Below are 20,600 nucleotides of genomic sequence, written 5' to 3' on the forward strand. Positions count from 1 at the left end.
AAATAAGAAATGTTCACTAACACAGATTTAGACAAGTTTTGAACAATATTTTAAAGGAATTGGTCTTTTGTGTATACAGTAAAAGTTTTAGCTCTTTGAGTTCAACTCATGAAAAATTAGGGCAAAAAAAAGTGTTGCGTTTGTATTTTGGTTCAGTGTATTAACAAACCCTTTTGGATTTCATGCCGTTTACTTGTACAAGTGCACGATCAATGCTTCGGCAAAGAGGTTTGATTCAAACTGTGGTGCAAAGACAAGTCTCTCATTGTACAATCTCTACTGTGACCTTTGACCTCTGTCTTCACTACTGTGCTACTTTACAAGTGCAATGTCTCCCACACACTCATGGATAAATAGTTTGCTCCAGACCCTTCTAGTAAAATCCCACCTTAGGATAATAATCAGGCCAGGGAAAGCTGTTGATATTGAACTTTCATAAAGCAGTATGATGTTCTTTTTAAAATAGATGAAGTGAAAACCTAATTTTCAATGCACCTAAAATGTGCAACTCATATTTCCACCAATTTTCACAAATCACACAAAATTTGACCTAAGGTCATAACTTAATCCACTATCTTGCAAGACTTTGGCATCTTCGTTTTAATACTGTGTACTGGATAGCTTGTTTTTTCACTTGTACTTGTACATATTGTGGCCGACAGGGGCGAATGTTTACGAAAGCATGCAATTTTACAAAAAACAATTCTTTAAATTGGTCGCTCTATAATTTGAAAATGTTTATTAAATATAGAAAATGTACCTTTTCACTCTATCATCTTTCTTCTGGGCATCCTGCTCATGTATTTGCATATCCCTCTCAGACCCGGCGCCAAAGATAGGGCCAAATGGGGAAAAAAAATTATATTTAAAGGGGAACTGCACTTTTTTCCTAAAACATTATTTTCGCTATAGCTATTTGATGACCTACTGGTCGGATGAACGCAACCAGAGCGTTCAGACTGCAGTCACATCAGATACATATCCAATGTATATCCAAATAAAAAAGAGGCTTGGTTCGGATCTGGAGAATTCAGAATTACACTGTTTACATTGTCATAAAAAAATATGATACAGGTCACATATGGGCAACAAATCAGAATGGCCTTCAGTGTGAACAAGGCCTTAGAAACAATTTTCCCTTGTGTCATTGTGGACCGTGCAATTCCGATTTTTTTCAAATGTTACCCAAGGCTCTTTCATATGTGGATATAAATTAGATATGGATCCGATGTGACTGCAGTCTGAATAATAGGGTCACGTTAGTTTGACCAATATGTCGTTAAATAACGAAAAGCGCCATAATTCTTCGGAAACAGGCAAAAATAGTATGTTTTAGGAACTTACGTCACTGTTCCACGACTACATATAAAGATTGTATTTGACAAAAAAATCCTAATTGGACATCCTACCCTGCAGTGTGAACACAGCCTAACTGAGTTCCACTGTACTTTTGAAGGAGTAGAAGTGGTATTTCACCGAAATAAATGTTTTGCTTTATTAGATCTACTCCAATTAGAGATTAGTAATGATTAAATTGAAGCCAAATAATGTGCTTCTACAAAAAGTAAAGACACTGCATGCACTGTTAGACCAGTGATATAATCCTGAAATTGATTCAGAGGGCCTGTGCACATTCCTTACAAGGGGAATGCACTTATCTGCTGACAGCCTGAGACAGACAACAAATCAGCTGTCAGGAAACGAAAAGTCTGGGATCCCGCAGGACGTGACTGGTGCTGATAATCCATCTTTTTTGTATCTACTTTCCCAAAAGGCTTCTAATATAAGACAACATACTTTATTTGATCATATTTTATGTGTCTATTTTTATGTGGCTATATCACTATAGAAGGGGTCGGCAACCCAAAATTTTGGACCAAAACTACAAAAAATTATCTGTCTGGAGCCGTAAAAAATGTGTGTAATAATGAAGGCAACACATGGTGTTAGTGTCCATGTTAGCAATGTGTCACAGGCTCATGCAAATTTTCGTTGACAGAAATGTTGAAATGTAATATTTATTGTACACATGTTTACAACATTGGAAAGCATTAGTAAAATGGAGGTTTCTCAGAGGATGAGATACATCCTGGAAATGACTGGCTTAGAATGGCCAAAGGTCTCGATGTGTGTGTCCAAGATAAAGGAAATGGCATTGGATTTATTACAATCTTTGCAAGCTGGGTAACGTTGGCGGTGGTCTATAACAACATGGCACACCAGCAACTATCAGAAATGCAGCCAATATTACATACAGATGATATGTCATGAGACATGCAAATATAAATTAAATACATAGAGGACATAAGTAAAGCAAATTAAATTAGCTCAATTATACCTACAAACGAGGCATAATGATGCAATTTGTACTTACAGCTAGCATAAATAGCATGTTAGCATCGATTAGCTTGCAGTCATGCACTGACCAAATATGCCTGATTAGCATATTTATCAATAACATCAACAAAGCTCACCTTTGTGCATTCACGCACAGCATAAAAACATTGGACAAAATGAGACAAAGAAGGAATTGCAAAAAACACGTCTTTCTGTAGCAGTGTCGGAAAAAGTTGTATATGTAAACAAACTACGGTGAGTTCAAGGACCGCTGAAATTAGTAGGACAAAACGGTGCTCGCCAAATACTCTCATCAATGAGACTGATTGATTGATTGAGACTTTTATTAGTAGATTGCACCGTACAGTACATATTCCGTACAATTGACCACTAAATGGTAACACCCGAATAAGTTTTTCAACTTGTTTAAGTCGGGGTCCACGTTAATCAATTCATGGTAAAGCATGTATAACATAAAACAGTGGGATTTCTAACAGGAAGGTTTGTGAATATTTTCCCCCATCTTTTTCCATTTTCACACATTTTTGAAAAGGCTTCAGGGAGCCATTAGGGCGGCGCTAAAGAGCCGCGGGTTACCAACCCCCACACTATGGGTACGTCTTAGACAAAAGAGTGTTATTTTAACCTTTCAAGAATAATGATCAATTAGTTGTTGGTATTGATAAATGTCATCCATACAGGCTGCTTTTCCTTGTTTTGTGATGCCTTTAATTAAATCTGGGAATATCGTTGTCTTGATTACAATTAAATGTAAACAGTGCAGATACAATACAGTAAGACCTCACTTACGAGGACGGCCATGAACACCAGTCATGTTATTCAGGTCTCATGCCAATTTTTATTCAATTAAATATGTATTTGTGAAAAATAGTTATTTATTCATGTGAATCTGTTGTTTTAAACCACAAATGGTAATAATACCGTGTTCTGTGATATTTATATTTTGTATTTTATTTTATTAATTCCTCACAAATTTAAATGTCTTTAAATACACATTTTCATCTCAATTATGATGCTCGGGATGACGAGTCTGGATAACCAATTCTAGCAATATATTGTTTGGTATAATTCCATACATCCATTTTCTACCGCTTATTCCCTTCAGGGTCGCGGGGGGCGCTGGAGCCTATCTCAGCTACAATCGGGCGGAAGGTGGGGTACACCCTGGACAAGTCGCCACCTAATAACAGGGCCAACACAGATAGACAGACAACATTCACACACTAGGGCCAATTTAGTGTTGCCAATCAACCTATCCCCAGGTGCATGTCTTTGGAAGTGGGAGGAAGCCGGAGTACCTGGAGGGAACCCACGCAGTCACGGGGGGGACATGCAAACTCCACACAGAAAGATCCCGAGCGCAGGATCGAACCCAGGACCTTCGTAAATTATTCTAATAAAATATTTTCAAAACAGTGGTGCTAGTTAACCGCTAGCTATAAGCAGCGCTGTATTGTGTACTATTTGAATATATAGCACAATATCAAAGTACCTTTAGGACTAGTTTAGGTGAAAACACAATGTTATACGAGCTATTTAAGTATCTCCATCAGTTTGAGGTCCTCGGCCTGGAAAATATTGAAGACACCTGGTTTAAAAAATGAAAAAAAACAAAACTTTTGCAATATTTTCACAATGATGGATCAATTCTCTCTTGATGCGCTGATTGTCACCAAAACCACCAAAAATGGACAAAGTCTTAATTCTTACACAAACTTGGATTTTGAACATCTATATGTTTAGATTAAGCTATCAGTCCTCTGTTACAAGTTGTTCCATCCACCCTACGGATAGTTGGATCATGATTCTTGGCTTTTTCTCTCCGGGGTCTGCAGATTGTTTTAAATTTTAATGCTTGCAATTGTTTTAAAGTTTAATGTGCAGCCTTTTTAAATTAGTCCATTAATCATTTCAGCATGGCTTGTATCAGCATTTACCTAGCACTGATAAAATGCATTGTTGTTGTAGAAATTTAAATATGTGGACTTGATAATGCTGTTTTTCAGAGCTGCTATTGAGGAGACCTACTCCAAATCCATGGGCAAGCTGGCTAAAATGGCCAGCAATGGAAGCTCATTAGGGTGAGTGAGTGCATGTAAATACAGAGCTTGTTGGCTCTATTGTCACATTGGCTGCGTATAAGATATGGATGAGTACCATCTGCACCACCAAATGTTCACATTCACGGTTTGTCTTATTTATTATTTGTGTACTTCTTAAATGTTCCAAGTCTTTTCATCATACAGTAATTTAACACAGGGATTATTAGGTGTTCATCCTCTTATAACACATTATTATGGGACTGTGTATATTTTGATTGTCATTTAATTGCCGTACAGTAAATGGCATCGTAACTCAACTTTTTAACACACCTTATTCACACCTGGTCTGCCTGAGAACGAGACAACGTAGCAGGAGAGAGCTGTAATTCCAGTGATTTTTGGGTTATATTTAGTGAGTATTCACACGTATCGCTCTTCTCAACAAGCAGCGGGTCATGCTGTGCGCCCCCCAGAGCCCCATCCCATTCATTTAATCTTTTTTCCTTACATTTTGTCTCTCCCAAAGTGGGCGATTATGAATATTAGACTATGGCATCATTTAGCCCCAACCCACAAAGCACCGCCACAGGTAGATTGCGGTCAACATACAGTGCACCTGCATAATATTCACACCGCTTCACTTTTTCCACATTTTGTTATGTTACAGCCTTATTCCAATATAGAATAAATTATTTTTTGTCCTCAAAATTCCACACACAATACCGCATAATGACCATGTGAAAAATATATATTTTTAAATATTTGCAAATATATAAAAAACAACAACTAAGAAATCACGTGTACATACGTATTCACGTATTACATGGCCCCAAACAGCCACTGATGCTCAAGAATGGACTAATATTAGTATGTTGGTCAATGGCATTTGACCACACCTCTGCAATGCTAATGCCGATTGAGACAGCAGTTATCAAGGAACTTACATATTTTACTCAAACTATATTTGCGTTTTGCAGTCATCGCATTGTTTTTTCTTCATACAGTACTTTTGAGTTTGTTGTTTGGCTAGTCGTGTCAGTGCGAAACTATCAAGCTGGTGGCTATTCATTGCTACCACGCAAATTTCCGATAGCTAACATTAGCATTATCATTTTGATTTGAGCATCTAAAATTACTTACGAGTCTAACAGGAACAGAGCCAAGGCAGTATCAGTTTGAAGTTCCTCTTTGTCTTTGAACTCACGCCAGCGAGTAAAAGCCGGGCCAGTATTGATCCAGGACTGTCCATTTATCCAGGTCCCTTCCTTTCTTGTTTAGTTTATTTGTCCTCTCAGACAAAACTTTTCGTTTCTTTGGTTGTTTTGCAGCTTCTGCCATGATCGCAGTAATTGCACGTAGGCGTTAGCATCAACTTCCGTCTTTCTAACGAATGTAAAAAAGGGGGAGGGACGTATGCCGTAAAGCAGTTAGCACATTTGTAGTTTTTTGTGTGCCACCCTCCTCAAAGTTGCTAGCACATTTGTAGTTTTTTGTGTGGCAGTGTTCCTGCCACCCTCCTCAAAGTTGCTTAGTGCCAGTGAAGGCGATACAGACCCCTTCAGGCCATGACAGGTCTCGTTCATCTAGTTGCTAGTCAATGTACCATCCCAAAAGTTCAGAAAATATTTTCTGAAGGTTGAAAAGTTACTTAGTACTCCTTTAATTAATTCAAGCCTCTCCCTATTGGTCCTTAAGTTACAAATAAAAACTGGGATTCTGTAATATCGTACTTGCTTATGTTTGTGTTTCCCCAGGACATTTGCGCCAATGTGGGATGTGTTCAGGGTCTCTTCTGACAAATTGGCTCTCTGCCATCTTGAGCTCATGAGAAAGATGAACGATCTCATCCGGGACATCAACAAGTACACAGATGAGCAGGTCAAAATTCACCGAAAGGTATAAATGACTCATTGTGAAGAGTACTCAGGCTCTTCAAGTTGTATCTTTCACGCCGACACTTGCAGATCTTATATGTTCGTGTGTGCGTAATGTTCAGACAAAAGAGGAGCTGGTGGGGACAGTGGAGGCGGTGCAGGCACTGCAAGTCCAAAATGGCCACCTTCAGAAGTCCAAAGAGGGTTACCATACCAAATGTTTAGAGCTGGAGCGGATCAGGAAGGAGGGAGCTCCACAGAAAGATCTGGAAAAAGTAAGATCAGCCTTACTCTGAAAGGCACCTGTAACTTTAGACAGAAGTGTGAGTTTGAAAAAATATATTTCTTCTTGAAATAATTACCAGAGAAATAGAAGATTTCTTCTCAATTGTCTTAATTTTTTCCTATGCTGTGTGGATTGTTATTTAGATATGTTTTACCCTTCTTTTGTCACAACTTAAAGATTTTAGTTTCAGTCAGAGTCCCAAAAGTTGAAGAACTTTTGTTTTGCACTTTATAAAAGCTTGGTAATGTTATGCTTTCTGTTTATTCTGTAATCAATACAAATATCCCCACAACTCTTAGGCCAGACTTGTTGTGTCAGTCCTTAAAGATGGCTCCTTTTTGCTTTTCTCTCTCACTAGGCGGAGCTGAAGTCTAAAAAAGCTGCCGAGTCCTTTGCGCTGTGCATAGAGAAGTACAATCGAGTGGGAGGAGAGTTTGAACAAAAGATGAACGAGTCCACTCAGGTCAGCTCTGACTCTTAAGACCTCCCAAGTTTTTTATTTATTCGCCTAAACCCGCGTACATCCCTTTTTGGTAATTGGTCGTAATTGTATTCTTTACTCCCTGGCTGATTAGACCATATAAGTTCCCCCATAATTGAAACTATTGATCTGCTTGTACATTCTGCATTTATACGTTAGTCACCAACTACGGTTTCTGCTGTTCCCAAGGAAATCCTCAACAAACCCTAATGACTGCCTTTTAATTTTGCATTCTAAACAATGCACCAATTAGCCCCAAGTTCTTTAAGATAATTTGTTTAAGAAGAAACAACATCATGAAAAAACTCACATCATTTAATGCAATCATTTGTTGTTTTCCTGTTTTATTGGATAATTATTATTTCTTTGAAATCCCTCTTCACGTATATTAAGTCTGTGTGTTAAAATTCAAGATAAGAGTCCAAAAAGCACAAATATACCCTCAAAAAATATTATAAATACTGGAAATACGGACAATTATTGTCTGTCTAAAGCACTGCTTCTCAAATAGTGGAGCACGGAGAGTTGTCAGGGGGTCTGAGAGTCAAGGGACGTCTTTTTTTCCATTCTTGAGCGATACAAAATCCTCCAGCGAAGTGGAAGCACTGCTCGACTTACCGGTAATCAACAGGCTCAACCAGGAAATACGTACAACTTAGTTGCCCCTATTGGTTGTACTAAAACATGTTTGCATAGATAAAATACAGATATATTTTAATGTTTTATAATCATTAGACCAGCACTTCTTATACAGTGGGGTGGGCATGATAAGGTAATAATAATAATGGATTAGATTTTATATCGCGCTTTTCTATTATTAGATACTCAAAGCGCTCACAGAGAAGTGGGAACCCATCATTCATTCATTAACACCTGGAGGTGGTAAGTGTTGCGTTGACCAGCATTCCTCCAATGGGGAATTTAAATTGCTAGTCTCTCCCAGATTCTTTTTATGGCAATACGCTGATGTTTATATTCAATCAACAGGCAGTAATTGGTATTTTGTGGTTTATTCTCCAAGCTTAGAGGACAAACCTGAGACCAACCCAGCACCCAAGCGTTCCCTAGCCCGGTCCAGATCGGTCTAGCTCGGTCTCCCCTCAAAACCCCGGAAGTCCCGTGATCTTCCCTCTGTCCCTCGCCCCCACTCGCTTTGTTTAGACTACTCCGAGTTTTCTCTACTCTGACACATTCCAATCCAGAAGGCCAACACCTTACTATGAGACTCAAAAGAAGGAAGAATACTAGCTATTCTTTATTTGACTATAGGAGTTTAGAAAGAAGTAACACTTAAATATGGATATGATTCTGATCTGCTTTCATTCATTAACACCTGGAGGTGGTAAGCTACATTTGTAACCACAGCTGCCCTGGGGTAGACTGACGGAAGCAAGGCTGCCAGTTTGCGCCTACGGCCCGTCCGACCACCACCTATCATTCATTCATCATTCATGCACCAGTGTGAGCGGCACCGGGGGCAAGGGTGAAGTGTCCTGCCCAAGGACACAACGGCAGCGATTTGGATGTCAAGAGGCGGGGAGCGAACCTGCAACCTACTCCGTGTCCTAGCTGTTAGTGTCCGCCCTGAGATCGGTAGGTCGTGAGTTCAAACCCCGGCTGAGTCATACCAAAGACTATAAAAATGGGACCCATTACCTCCCTGCTTGGCACTCAGCATCAAGGGTTGGAATTGGGGGTTAAATCACCAAAAATTATTCCCTGGCGCGGCCACCGCTGCTGCTCACTGCTCCCCTCACCTCCCAGGGGGTGAACAAGGGGATGGGTCAAATGCAGAGGACAAATTTCACCACATCTAGTGTGTGCGTGACAATCATTGGTACTTTAACTTTAACTTTAACCCTCAGGTTTCCGGCACGGCCGCTCTACCCACTACGCCATACCGCCCTTAAAGGCCTACTGAAATGAATTTTTTTATTTAAACGGGGATAGCAGATCCATTCTATGTGTCATACTTGATCATTTCGCGATATTGTCATATTTTTGCTGAAAGGATTTAGTAGAGAACATCGACGATAAAGTTCGCAACTTTTGGTCGCTGATAAAAAAAGCCTTGCCTGTACCGGAAGTAGCGTGACGTCACAAGTTGAAAGGCTCCTCACATTTCCCCATTGTTTACACCAGCAGCGAGAGCGATTCGGACCGAGAAAGCGACGATTACCCCATTAATTTGAGCCAGGATGAAAGATTCGTGGATGAGGAACGTGAGAGTGAAGGACTAGAGTGCAGTGCAGGACGCATCTTTTTTCGCTCTGACCGTAACTTAGGTACAAGCTGGCTCATTGGATTCCACACTCTCCTTTTTCTATTGTGGATCACGGATTTGTATTTTAAACCACCTCGGATACTATATCCTCTTGAAAATGAGAGTCGAGAACGCAAAATGGACATTCACAGTGACTTTTATCTCCACGACAATACATCGGCGAAGCACTTTAGCCACGGAGCTAACGTGATAGCATCGTGCTTAAATGCAGATAGAAACAAAAGAAATAAACCCCTGACTGGAAGGATAGACAGAAAATCAACAATACTATTAAACCATGGACCTGTAAATACACGGTTAATGCTTTCCAGCTTGGCGAAAATTAACAATGCTGTTGCTAACGACGCCATTGAAGTTAACTTAGCAACGGGACCTCACAGAGCTATGATAAAGACATTAGCGCTCCACCTACGCCAGCCAGCCCTCATCTGCTCATCAACACCCGTGCTCACCTGCGTTCCAGCGATTGATGGAAGGACGAAGGACTTCACCCGATCATCCATGCGGTCGGCGGCTAGCGTCGGATAGCGCGTCTGCTATCCAAGTCAAAGTCCTCCTGGTTGTGTTGCTGCAGCCAGCCGCTAATACCCCGTTTCCACCTACAACTTTCTTCTTTGCAGTCTTCATTGTTCATTAAACAAATTGCAAAAGATTCACCAACACAGATGTCCAGAATACTGTGGAATTTTGAGATGAAAACAGAGCTTTTTTGTATTGGATTCAATGGTGTCCGAATACTTCCATTTAACTATTGACGTCATGCGCATACGTCATCATACATAGACGTTTTCAACCGGAAGTTTAGCTGGAAATTTAAAATTGCACTTTATAAGTTAACCCGGCCGTATTGGCATGTGTTGCAATGTTAAGATTTCATCATTGATCTATAAACTATCAGACTGCGTGGTCGGTAGTAGTGGGTTTCAGTAGGCCTTTAAGGTGTTGCGGGTGTGAGAAAACAATACACATGTCTTCAGCTAGGTGTCATAGGTGCTGGTGCCAGCAACTCATAGAGTGGTTTGTACGTATGTATCAGGTTCTCAAATGTATTAGGGCGGGCCTGAAAGAAATATGTCCCCAAAGGGGTGGGGGTGTCATGACAGAAAATAATGTGTGTTTGACGAACGAATGTATTTCATGCATCACCTTGTTTTTCGTTTACTGCTTTGGCCATGATATGCCGTTGTGCATACCAAACTGGTCAAACTAGTATCATTTTGCAGAATTCATTGCTCAAACAAAGAATCCCATGTGTTGGCAATTTTTTTCTTTAGGTGCAAAATAAGCCACGAGGGGGCCAAAGAAAGTTGTGAGTGCCAGCATTTTGATAAAGAATGAGAAACACTTGAATTCAAGAAAGAACTAAAAGCAAAGTACTTCTTTCCTTCCTTCCTTATTTCCTTCCTCCTAAGTAGAAGTAATGTTAAATGTTCAGTCATCAGTCAGTTCATCATTTATATATATTTCAAAAATTTTTCGACATGTGAAACTATACTTTATCATGTTTTGATAGATGTATATTATTTCCTAGGGGGAAAATTATTTAAATTTTTCCATGATTCTGTCTTCGTCTGACTTTTTGGAAGGGTTACTAACAAAAATCGAGGTACCACTGTATAGTAATGTTTTTATTGTAGTACTGTACTTGCTTCTGGAGGCATTTCAAACTAATCCTAATTTCAGTGGTGAAAAGAATCAGCACAGTTTTATGAAATAGGATGACTTTATTGTCGATCAAATGAAAGACTAAAACTGTGCTTATCTGTTGTTCATGTAGAGATTTCAGGAAATTGAGGAGGGCCATTTGCGGCAGATGAAACAGCTGATAAAAGGCTATTCCCATTCCATAGAAGACACCCATGTTCAGGTTGGACAGGTATGTATTTTCATGTGACAATGAAAGACAACACCGATTGTTACACAAAGTCTGTTATTGTCATATTGCTGGTTATTGAGAGCATAATCATTATTCTCTGCTCTGCAGGTCCATGAGGAATTCAAGCAAAATGTAGAAAACATTGGCATTAATAATCTAATCCAGAAATTTGCAGACCTAAAGGGCACTGGCAAGGAGAGGCCAGGTACTGTTTACCTTGTGTAGAAATGCGCTTACAAGAATAGCATCTAGAGAAACAAACATACCACGTCTTGGGATACCTAATAATCCAGCTAATTTGAAATGTTTCTGTATCGGTGCATCTCAGTAAATTTAGATATACACATTTATTTCAGTAGTTCAAATCAAAAAGTAAAACTCTTGTATTCTATACATTCAATCACTACTTAATCTATCAATACTTTTGATGATTACAGCTACTAAAACCCTCAAATTCAGTATCTCGTAAAACTTGACAATAGTAAAAAAGTTAAATATTGTAACTACTGCGCGACATCGGACTTAAGTCTGTCGCTGTGTGCCTTTACCCGAGAAGTGTGCTTTGGGTGGAGCAACCCTTAAATGTTGGTGTTTCCACACATTCTCCCATCAACTTCGTCAACTTAAGTATTTAGTATTAAGTATAGACACACGTAAAAACATTATTAAAAAAAACTTCCATAAAACTTTAAATCTATTCTGATCACTTCAATTAGACACCTGGAAACTCTGTATCAAACTATCAAAAATTCAAAATGCACATTGTTTCGTGAGTGCAAACACGGCAGAAGAGGGCCATCAGTATAGTTATGAAGACAAGTGAAACAAAGTTTCATGTTTGATTGAAACTTGTATTGGTAGGTTGCACAGTACAGTACATATTCCGTACAATTGACCACTAAATAGTAACACCCGAATAAGTTTTTCAACTTGTTTAAGTCGGGGTCCACGTTAATCAATTCATGTACAGAATATTATTCACATGCAGCCAGGAAGAAGAAGCTCTTACAGTGTTTATACACACTACATCACCATGGCAGCATGCGTTCACGTGACAAGCACTGCCTGGATTGATACAGCTTTTTCAAATTAAAATTGTTATTGTTTTCAAGAATTTCAGTGACACTCCAGGCTGCACGATTCTCACACAACTGAAAAAAAGGTCCTCCTCATTTGTTATAAGCCCCCCCTTCATTCCAGACTCGAGCACTTTTGCCGAACTTATGCAGGGTGGGCGTGTCCGCAGGCTGGATGAGAGAATATGACTTGTGTACCTTCAAACGCGTAAATGAACACTTCAGTGCAAACGGGAGAATAGTGCCCCAATTGAACTGCAAAAGCTTCCCGTGCCTTTAATTAGTCTCATAGTCTGAATTAAACTCATGTGTGTGTAGGGATGATACTCGAAACCGGTTTTCCCGGTTGTTCGATAAGAAAAGAACCGAGTCCTCGGACTCGAATCCCTTTTTGAGAACCGGTACCCGTTATCGAGACCACTATAGTAAAGAAAAAGAGTTGGTTCTTTATTCGAATCCCTCAGAAAGAATCCCGTCCCGACCAGAAATGCTCCGTGTGACATCACAAGAAATTACATCACGTAGCTCAGTCATTAGGCGCAGATGGCGAAAGCAGGAAAAAAATGGACGGAAAAAAGTGCTCCAAAGTGTAATAAAAGTTCAAAACAAAAGGTATAATCCAACGAATAACTTTACTGAGAGATTTGAGCAGGGTACAAACACATGACGAACACTTTTACGACCAACCGGAAACATAGCAACCAGGCTGGCAACGCACCTCCTTTACGGCAGCTGTCGCAACGTTCTTAAAACAACCGCAGCACATACATATATATATACACAACATAAATGACAAGATCTCCCTTTTTTAACTTTTGTTTTTCTTTCCTTGTAAACAAAACAAAATCACACTGTATATGTGTTGTCTGTCTAATTATAAATAATGCAGACGAGGCGTGTTGGCTGAGTTCTTGACGTTTACTTTCACAGCGCGCTCATAACCTCATTCTTAGCTTCGACGACATGCAACAACACTTTTCGGGGCTACCGCACATGCTCGCCACTTGCATGCTGGGTAGTGTAGTTGTTATATTCCCTAGCTCATAACATCTTTCCCCCTATAAAGAAATAATGTTAACTCAATAAAGTGTATTTCTTTTTTTAGCTTTAACTTTTCATTTTTTAGCATTGTAACCACATTTGCAAACAACTTTTCTCTTAATAGAATTTTCTTTCAATAAAGAAATAAAGTGCAAAAATGTCAAAGCATCATAATAAACAGTTATGTCAAATAGCAGCAGAATTGCACTTTTTGGAGAGCTGTATTATTTTCAGTTTTGTGCCCAAGGGACTGATTTTATTTAACACTATATTATTATTTATACACCTATAGTGATCACAGAGACAGGTTGTTTTTGTGTTACTGTATATATTTGTTTTTCTGAAAAATCCCACTTAATATACTTTGGGTAACAACAGTCAATATTTATTTATTTAATTTTTTTAGGTGGGTAACAGTCAATATTTATTTATTTATTAGATTAAATTATTTTCTTATATAATAAAAGTGAGCTTTTGTTAAACCAAATATTGTGGTTTTTTTTCCATATACAACAACCTATCTGGACTCGATAAGAGAATCGATAAGGAATCGGTTCGATAAGAGGATTCGATAATAGGCTCGAACTCGATAATTTCTTATCAAACATCATCCCTATGTGTGTGTGTGCTGCAGCTTTGGTTGTTTTTGAGGAGTACATGACTGTAGCACCCGATGGGGGGAAGAAGAGTCGTGCAAAAGCCTTTAGGATCCCTGGCCTGGGCAAGAGGGATAAGGAGCCAGATTCTACGTGAGTGCATGCAAATCCATGTTTCATGATCTTTCTATATTTGATTACCTCTACTCATTCTGCTATCTTCAATTTGTTTATAGCAAATAATTCCAATGTGTTTGTTTTGCAGGGATTCAGCTGTAACTGAAGCACCGGTCAGTATTCCACATTATTTACAGCAAACACTGCAGCAGCGGCTATGAGGGATGACAATACGAATCCAATCAGACTACCAGGACTGTATGAATACGTTTACACTGCATGGTCGAATGTCCAATTCAGATTTTTTGGTCAAATCCGATCTTTTTAGTGGCCGTTCACGTTACAAAAAAGTGCGATTGCTAATGTGAATGCAATCTGACCCGCATATACAACCTTTATTTAACCAGATAAGAAACCCATTGAGATTTCTTTCAAAAGGGTGACCTGGCCAAGAGGTCAGCAGCACATGTCACAGGGAAGTTTCAGAAAAGTAATACGTTAAAACATACATTTTAAAATGCATAATAGGGAACTGCAAAACAATTAAGATTTACACCTTTTAAAAACACAGGCACTGTGCAAACATCTCACGCTGTCTGTCCCTCAGGATGGAACGGAACGCTCCAAATGGAAGTAGTTCGGAGAGTTTTGTTTGTAATTTATTCCATGCATCAATGCTAAAAGCTCTTTTGCCAAATTCAGTCCGTACACAAGAAACAGTTAAAGCATAAGTATTGTTAGAAAGTATCCATCCATCTAGAAAGTAATGCTTAAGAGCTGTTTTTTCTTTGTAACAAAGTACGCTAGTAGGGAGGCATTAAATGTAGAAGAACCTTATAAATGATAGTCAGCCAATGTGTGCATCTGCGTGGACTCAATGAAGATAAGTCTGATTTCATATACAGTTGACCGTGGTGGGTGAGATGACGACAGCCAGTGACAAATCTTAGTGCTGAATGAAAAACGGTGTCCAAGGACTGGAGGCATTTAAATGAAGCACTAGAATAAAGCACATTAACAGTGCAATAACAGTGCAATACATTTTCATAACATGGCTAGTTTCTCTTGTTATATTCTTATTTTTACTGTTATATTTTCCTCTTATTGTTGCTTTTTATTTTTATTCTTATTGTAATATTTTCTATTTAATTTCCATTTATACACCCATTGTTTACTTTTAACTTTTTAAATTCGATCTCAATTCTGTACACTGCTGCTGAAATTTAAATTTTCCTGAAGGAATCAATAAAGTTCTATCTATCTATCAATCCATCCATCCATCCATCCATCCATCCATCCATCCATCCATCCATCCATCCATCCATCCATCCATCCATCCATCTAATGAATTACGGGCAGGAAAGTCGCTGTCACCAATTTGTTTTTGACTTTAAGAGAGAAGCAATTTTTGTTTCTAGAAAAGAAACCAAGCTTTACCCTAAGCTTAGAGACCAAGTTGTTAATATGGGCTTTAAAAGAAAGCTCCTGGTCAAGATTAAATCCCAAGTACTTGTAATTTAAGACCTGCTCTATAGGGTTTCCTTTTGATGTTACAATATTCGGAATGTTTTCCAGTAGCAGCCTTGAATGAGAGAAAACCTTTAACTTGCTTTTATCTGTATTTAAAACCAATTTAAGATCAAATAAGCAAGCCTCGATAACATCAAAAGCAGCTTGTAAAAACTCAAAAAAGCCCGAGTGATGGACATTGAACAGCAATAAATAATGGTGTCGTCTGCATACAAATGGTACATTGCATTTGACAAATTGTTACAAAGATTATTTATGTAGATAGAAAATAAAATGGGCCCCAGCACTGAGCTTAGTGGAACTCCTTTGGTAATGTCCAGTAACCAAGCAGCTGCATTTTTAGACAATCCAATCTGATGAAGGGGTTGCATTAGCAGACTGTGGTCTACTGTGTCAAATGCTTTTGACAAATTAATGAATAGAGCGACACATTTCATGCCGTCTAGAGCCTTGTTTAAATCATTTAGGACCTTAAGGGCAGCTGTAATAGTACTATGCTGTTTTCTAAAAACAGATTGAAACAGAGATAAAATATTGTTTCATTCTAAAAAAATCCTTTAGCTGGTTACTGATGATCTTCTTAAACAATTTTGCTAAAATGCATAATTTAGAAATGTATCTGTATTTATATTTGTGGGTTCACCGCCTTTTAGCAGGGGAAGAAAAAAGGCTGATTTCCAGATTTTTTTGAATGCTTTTACTTGTCAGACTTGTTACAAATATGCGAGAGAGGCTTAGCAACAAAATCATCAGCCAGTTTTAAGAAAAAGGGTTCAATTTGGTCAGGTACTGCAGCTTTACTTGTCCAGGCTCTTTAGTGCACTGGTTAACTTAGATACTGATACAGGTGTGAACTCAAAAGTGCAGGTGCTGGGTCTATATATTATGTATTTGGTATATTAGCATTTGTCAGACCAACATTTGACAATTGAGGATTCAAATAATCAAACAAGGACCCAGCAGAAAATAAAATACTCATTAAAACAATTTCATATTCACACATCTTATCAAACAAAGTACCAGGTTGAGTACCGGAAATTAAAGAATTTGGAAAGTAAAAATCAGACATGGCTCTCTTAATAAGCGAAGTACATTTATTTCTAAGATGGCGAAAGCTAAGCCAATCAACCTCTGTCTTTGTTTTTGGAGCCCTGGCCCCAGCAACGGCTCTCTCTTTGAGAACGTTTCCAATTTCAGAGGAAAACCAGGGATTATTTTGACGTTTAACTCAAAATTTTTGAAAGGAGCATATTTATTGACTATATGTGAAATTCATTATAAAAATATTCTAACGCTATCCGTACTACATCATCAATTAACGCAACTCTGTTCCACTGAAAGGCAGCTAAGTCGTGTATAAAATCTCAGAGGCAAATGTTTTTAGTATGTTTTTGCGTGTAATAGGTTTTGATTTTGGAAGCTTGCAGTTTCTTATAGCTGCAATTGTACAATGATCACTCAAGTCATTGACAAACACCCCAGTATAAGTGTACTTATGTGGAGCGTTGGTTAGGATTTGATCAAGTAAAGAAGATTTTGATGGGTTTTTAGTATTAGGTCGAGTTGGGAAAGTGATTAATTGAGTTACATTTAGTAAATTACACACAGCTTTAAAATTATCAGAAGAGGAAGTCAACAAATTAAAATTTAAATCACCAACCAAGAGAAGTTCACTAGCATTTAACCCACTCATAAAGGATACCAGACAGGCAAGGGCTTCAGTGGAGGCATAGGGAGGTCTATAACACCATACAATTGCGAGAGGTTGGCCATGTGAGAATTCTAGCATTATATCCATTTATAGCAATGTCCTTGTCAGACTCCTATACTTCGCCAAGTTTCTGATAAGAAAGAACAAGTCCAGGAAAAAGCATGAATATTAAATAGAGAGATTGTGTCAAAGTCATTGTTAAATTGTTTTACTAGCTACCCAGGTCAGATTATTCAAAATTCTGATGTCCAGGCCACAGCAGTTGAAAGGCCAAGCCAAGGCTAGCAGAGGGCCAGCCTTAGCCAGTCTGAGGCTAGGACAGATCCAGACTGTGGCTGGTGGAAAGCCAAGATGACGCTAGCAGACCCAGTCTGTGGGCAGTGGAAGGCCAAGCTGGGGCTGGAATAGATCCAGGCCGTGGCAGGTGGAAGGTCAACAGATTTTCAAGTCCAATTAAAGCAGTCAGAAAGCCACATTTTGGAAGTAAGCTGTCCTTCATTAATTGTTAAGCTTAAAAGTAGTACAATTGGCTATAAAAGAGACTAAAACTGATAAAAATTCAGAGCACATTGACAAGCAGACAAACAAAAGACAGTGCTGTCGGCCATATTGGATTTTATATTGTATTAGACATGATGTCATGACGTCGCACGCAATCAAAGTCAACATTTTCTGAACCAAATTATTGCGTGTAGAAGACTGAGAAGGAAGAGGACAAGTATTTGGCATGTAGGACGCATCGCACATATATCCAATGTATATCCACATACAGAAAAGACCTGATTTGAATATGCAAAAATTCGGAATTGCAATGTTCACACTAAAAATGTTGATACAGGTCGCATATGGGCAAAAAATCTGAATTGACCTGCAGTGTGAACAAGGCCAAGGACGGGTGTCTAAACTACGGCCCGCGGTACAACTCTTAAACATTTGTTAATAATTATAAAGTTTTTCTAAATTACTATTTTCTTCTGGCTTAGCCTAACTAACATCAGCCAACAACCATGTGTATTAAATGAATAATAAAGCAGTACATGTAGCTATCCAAACAACCTTTCCCGCCCATTGTGCAAACAAATTAAAACCAACATATCAAGTTTACATAAATGTGCCACACAATTACACCTGTCTACACAATTACAACTGTCTGAGCACCATACCCAATTCTAAATTACTGTACTGGCAAAGCGTGATAAGTAATATGTAAACAATCTCTCGCCGCACTTACCCATGTGTACAAAGGGAGTTTTGGGTTGTTGTTCAGTCCTTTAGCTATAGTTTGCTTTAAATAATGCTTTAGCCAACTGCAGTGCCTCTGATCATATTCTGATAATATTGTAAATACTACCGTAATTTCCGGACTATAAGCCGCACCTGATTATAAGCCGCACCAGCTAAATTTAGGGGAAAATACAGATTGTTCCATATATAAGCCGCACCCGACTATAAGCCGCAGGGTTTTGATGTGTAATTACCGTAGTATATAGGGGTTCCTGCTACCACGGAGGGGATTGTCGGGAAGGAGATGACTGTTTGGGAACGCAAAGCGTCCCATTTATTAACAATAAATGTTTCAATCATTCAATCAAACTTTCACATCTTTGACATGGCGAACAGCATTCGTTCAGAGTACAAATAATACAACAGTGCAAAGTAATACAAAGTGCTCGCCTGTACGTTATCAAAATAACCAGCCTACCGGTATATGAAAAGTCAGTCTTTAATCATTGTGTCATCGTCTTCCTCCTGCGTACTAAAACCACCGAAATCCTCTTCGTCGGTGTCAGAGAAGAACAGGCCGTAAATAAGCCGCACCGCTGTATAAGCCGCAGGGACCAGAACGAGGGGGAAAAGTAGCGGCTTATAGTCCGGAAATTACGGTACATATTTTATTTATGTACAATGATCATAGTTACGTTATGATCCACGCTCTGCATTGTGTGTGTGCACGCGCTTTGGTGCGTGTGACAGCTTATTGGTGATTTCCTGGAAAATCCGGCTTTATCGCAGGTTGTATAGTCTTTTTACGTGTTTGGCAAACTTCGGTCTTTAAATTGGTGTTAAATTAATATGCAATCTTAAATCATTGGGATTGCCGATCACGTGTAAAAAAAACAGATGTGTAAACTTTTTAAGCACAGGCCGTGCATTTCACACCTCGGCCTTCAGTGATGTCCTATGTAGTCCGACTTTAATAAATACCTCTTATAATACCATAATTTATGCAACCACATGACCACGGCTGTAGAAATACTTTGCAGAAAGACACTTGCACACTACTGGGTATTAAAACCAGCTCAATAGTGTACAAAACGGGCTGTTTTCCAGCGCATTTAAACATTTGATAAACACGCATCAGCAATTAAAACACATCTCTAAGCAGTACTTTGAAAATTCAAATACTGGAATCGAAAAAACATATTAAACGTGGAAAAATAAAGAAATAAAATATTTTAACACAACTAGCAGTACCTGGAAAAAATAAAGAAATACATTATTTTAACTCACAACTAGCAGCACCCATCAGTGGTACAGCTCATCATTGGTTGAAGTGACGGACAAACACTCTAACTGGCTGGGACAGGTTAGCTAGTTCGGGGGTCGGCCGACCTCGTCCCACAAGATCTAGCTTCTCTTAAAATGTTCTGATTTAGCTGTGTAGGACAGGATAGACTTTCACATGAGACTACACTCATACAGTTATAGATTGTTAGCTAGCTTGGCCCCGACCAATTTCTTTTAGCCTAATGTGGTGGCGAGTCAAAAAGTTTAGACACACCTGCTCTAAGATGACTTGAATTACACAGTAGATAAATAAATAAGTGAAAAATGTTTCCTTAATTTTAATGGCAAATGGTTGTATTGTATTCTGTGTTTAGTATATAAGATAGATGTACCATTTGTGTCTTTGGTGATGCACGTGTGTCTGCAGAATTCCCCCTTGGAGGTAGACGACGAAGGATTCATTATCAGAGCTGACAGTACTCCGAATGATATCCTTTTTCTGTTTCATTAAGCTACATTGACAAATAGTCACAATGAACTGATACCAAATGTTGAACTGTTATTTAAAAAAATCACAGAATTGTGTGTTTGTCTACAAAACCGTCTCTATTTTGAGACAGCCAATTTTACAGGAAGATCGATTAGATTCAGAGCAATGAGGGTGTCGGGGTGGGATTTGTTAGTATTTAATATAGGATGACTCTGCTGTGATTGGCTGTGATGTTAGTTAATTTCTTTCTTGGGTATTTCTGCTACGTAATGGCTCAGCCTACATGCGCACACAATTTAAAGGAAATTGCAATTTGTGGTTGATATTACC

The 20,600-nt window shown here is 38.7% G+C and overlaps 1 protein-coding gene across 2 annotated transcripts in view; it reads left to right on the forward strand.

The window, feature by feature from the left end:
- Positions 1-20,600, forward strand: part of LOC133635287 (F-BAR domain only protein 1-like) — a 108,962-nt gene that overhangs the window by 59,772 nt on the left and 28,590 nt on the right. For both annotated transcript variants that reach the window (XM_062028327.1, XM_062028328.1), the window contains 9 exons: positions 4,365-4,439; positions 6,155-6,296; positions 6,397-6,549; positions 6,919-7,023; positions 11,103-11,201; positions 11,310-11,406; positions 13,953-14,067; positions 14,180-14,204; positions 20,208-20,268. In XM_062028327.1, coding sequence (XP_061884311.1) covers positions 4,365-4,439; positions 6,155-6,296; positions 6,397-6,549; positions 6,919-7,023; positions 11,103-11,201; positions 11,310-11,406; positions 13,953-14,067; positions 14,180-14,204; positions 20,208-20,268 — 872 coding nt within the window. The remainder of the gene's footprint in view (positions 1-4,364; positions 4,440-6,154; positions 6,297-6,396; positions 6,550-6,918; positions 7,024-11,102; positions 11,202-11,309; positions 11,407-13,952; positions 14,068-14,179; positions 14,205-20,207; positions 20,269-20,600) is intronic.

This window comes from Entelurus aequoreus, linkage group LG19, assembly GCF_033978785.1.
Source record: "Entelurus aequoreus isolate RoL-2023_Sb linkage group LG19, RoL_Eaeq_v1.1, whole genome shotgun sequence".
Classification (NCBI taxonomy): domain Eukaryota; kingdom Metazoa; phylum Chordata; class Actinopteri; order Syngnathiformes; family Syngnathidae; genus Entelurus; species Entelurus aequoreus.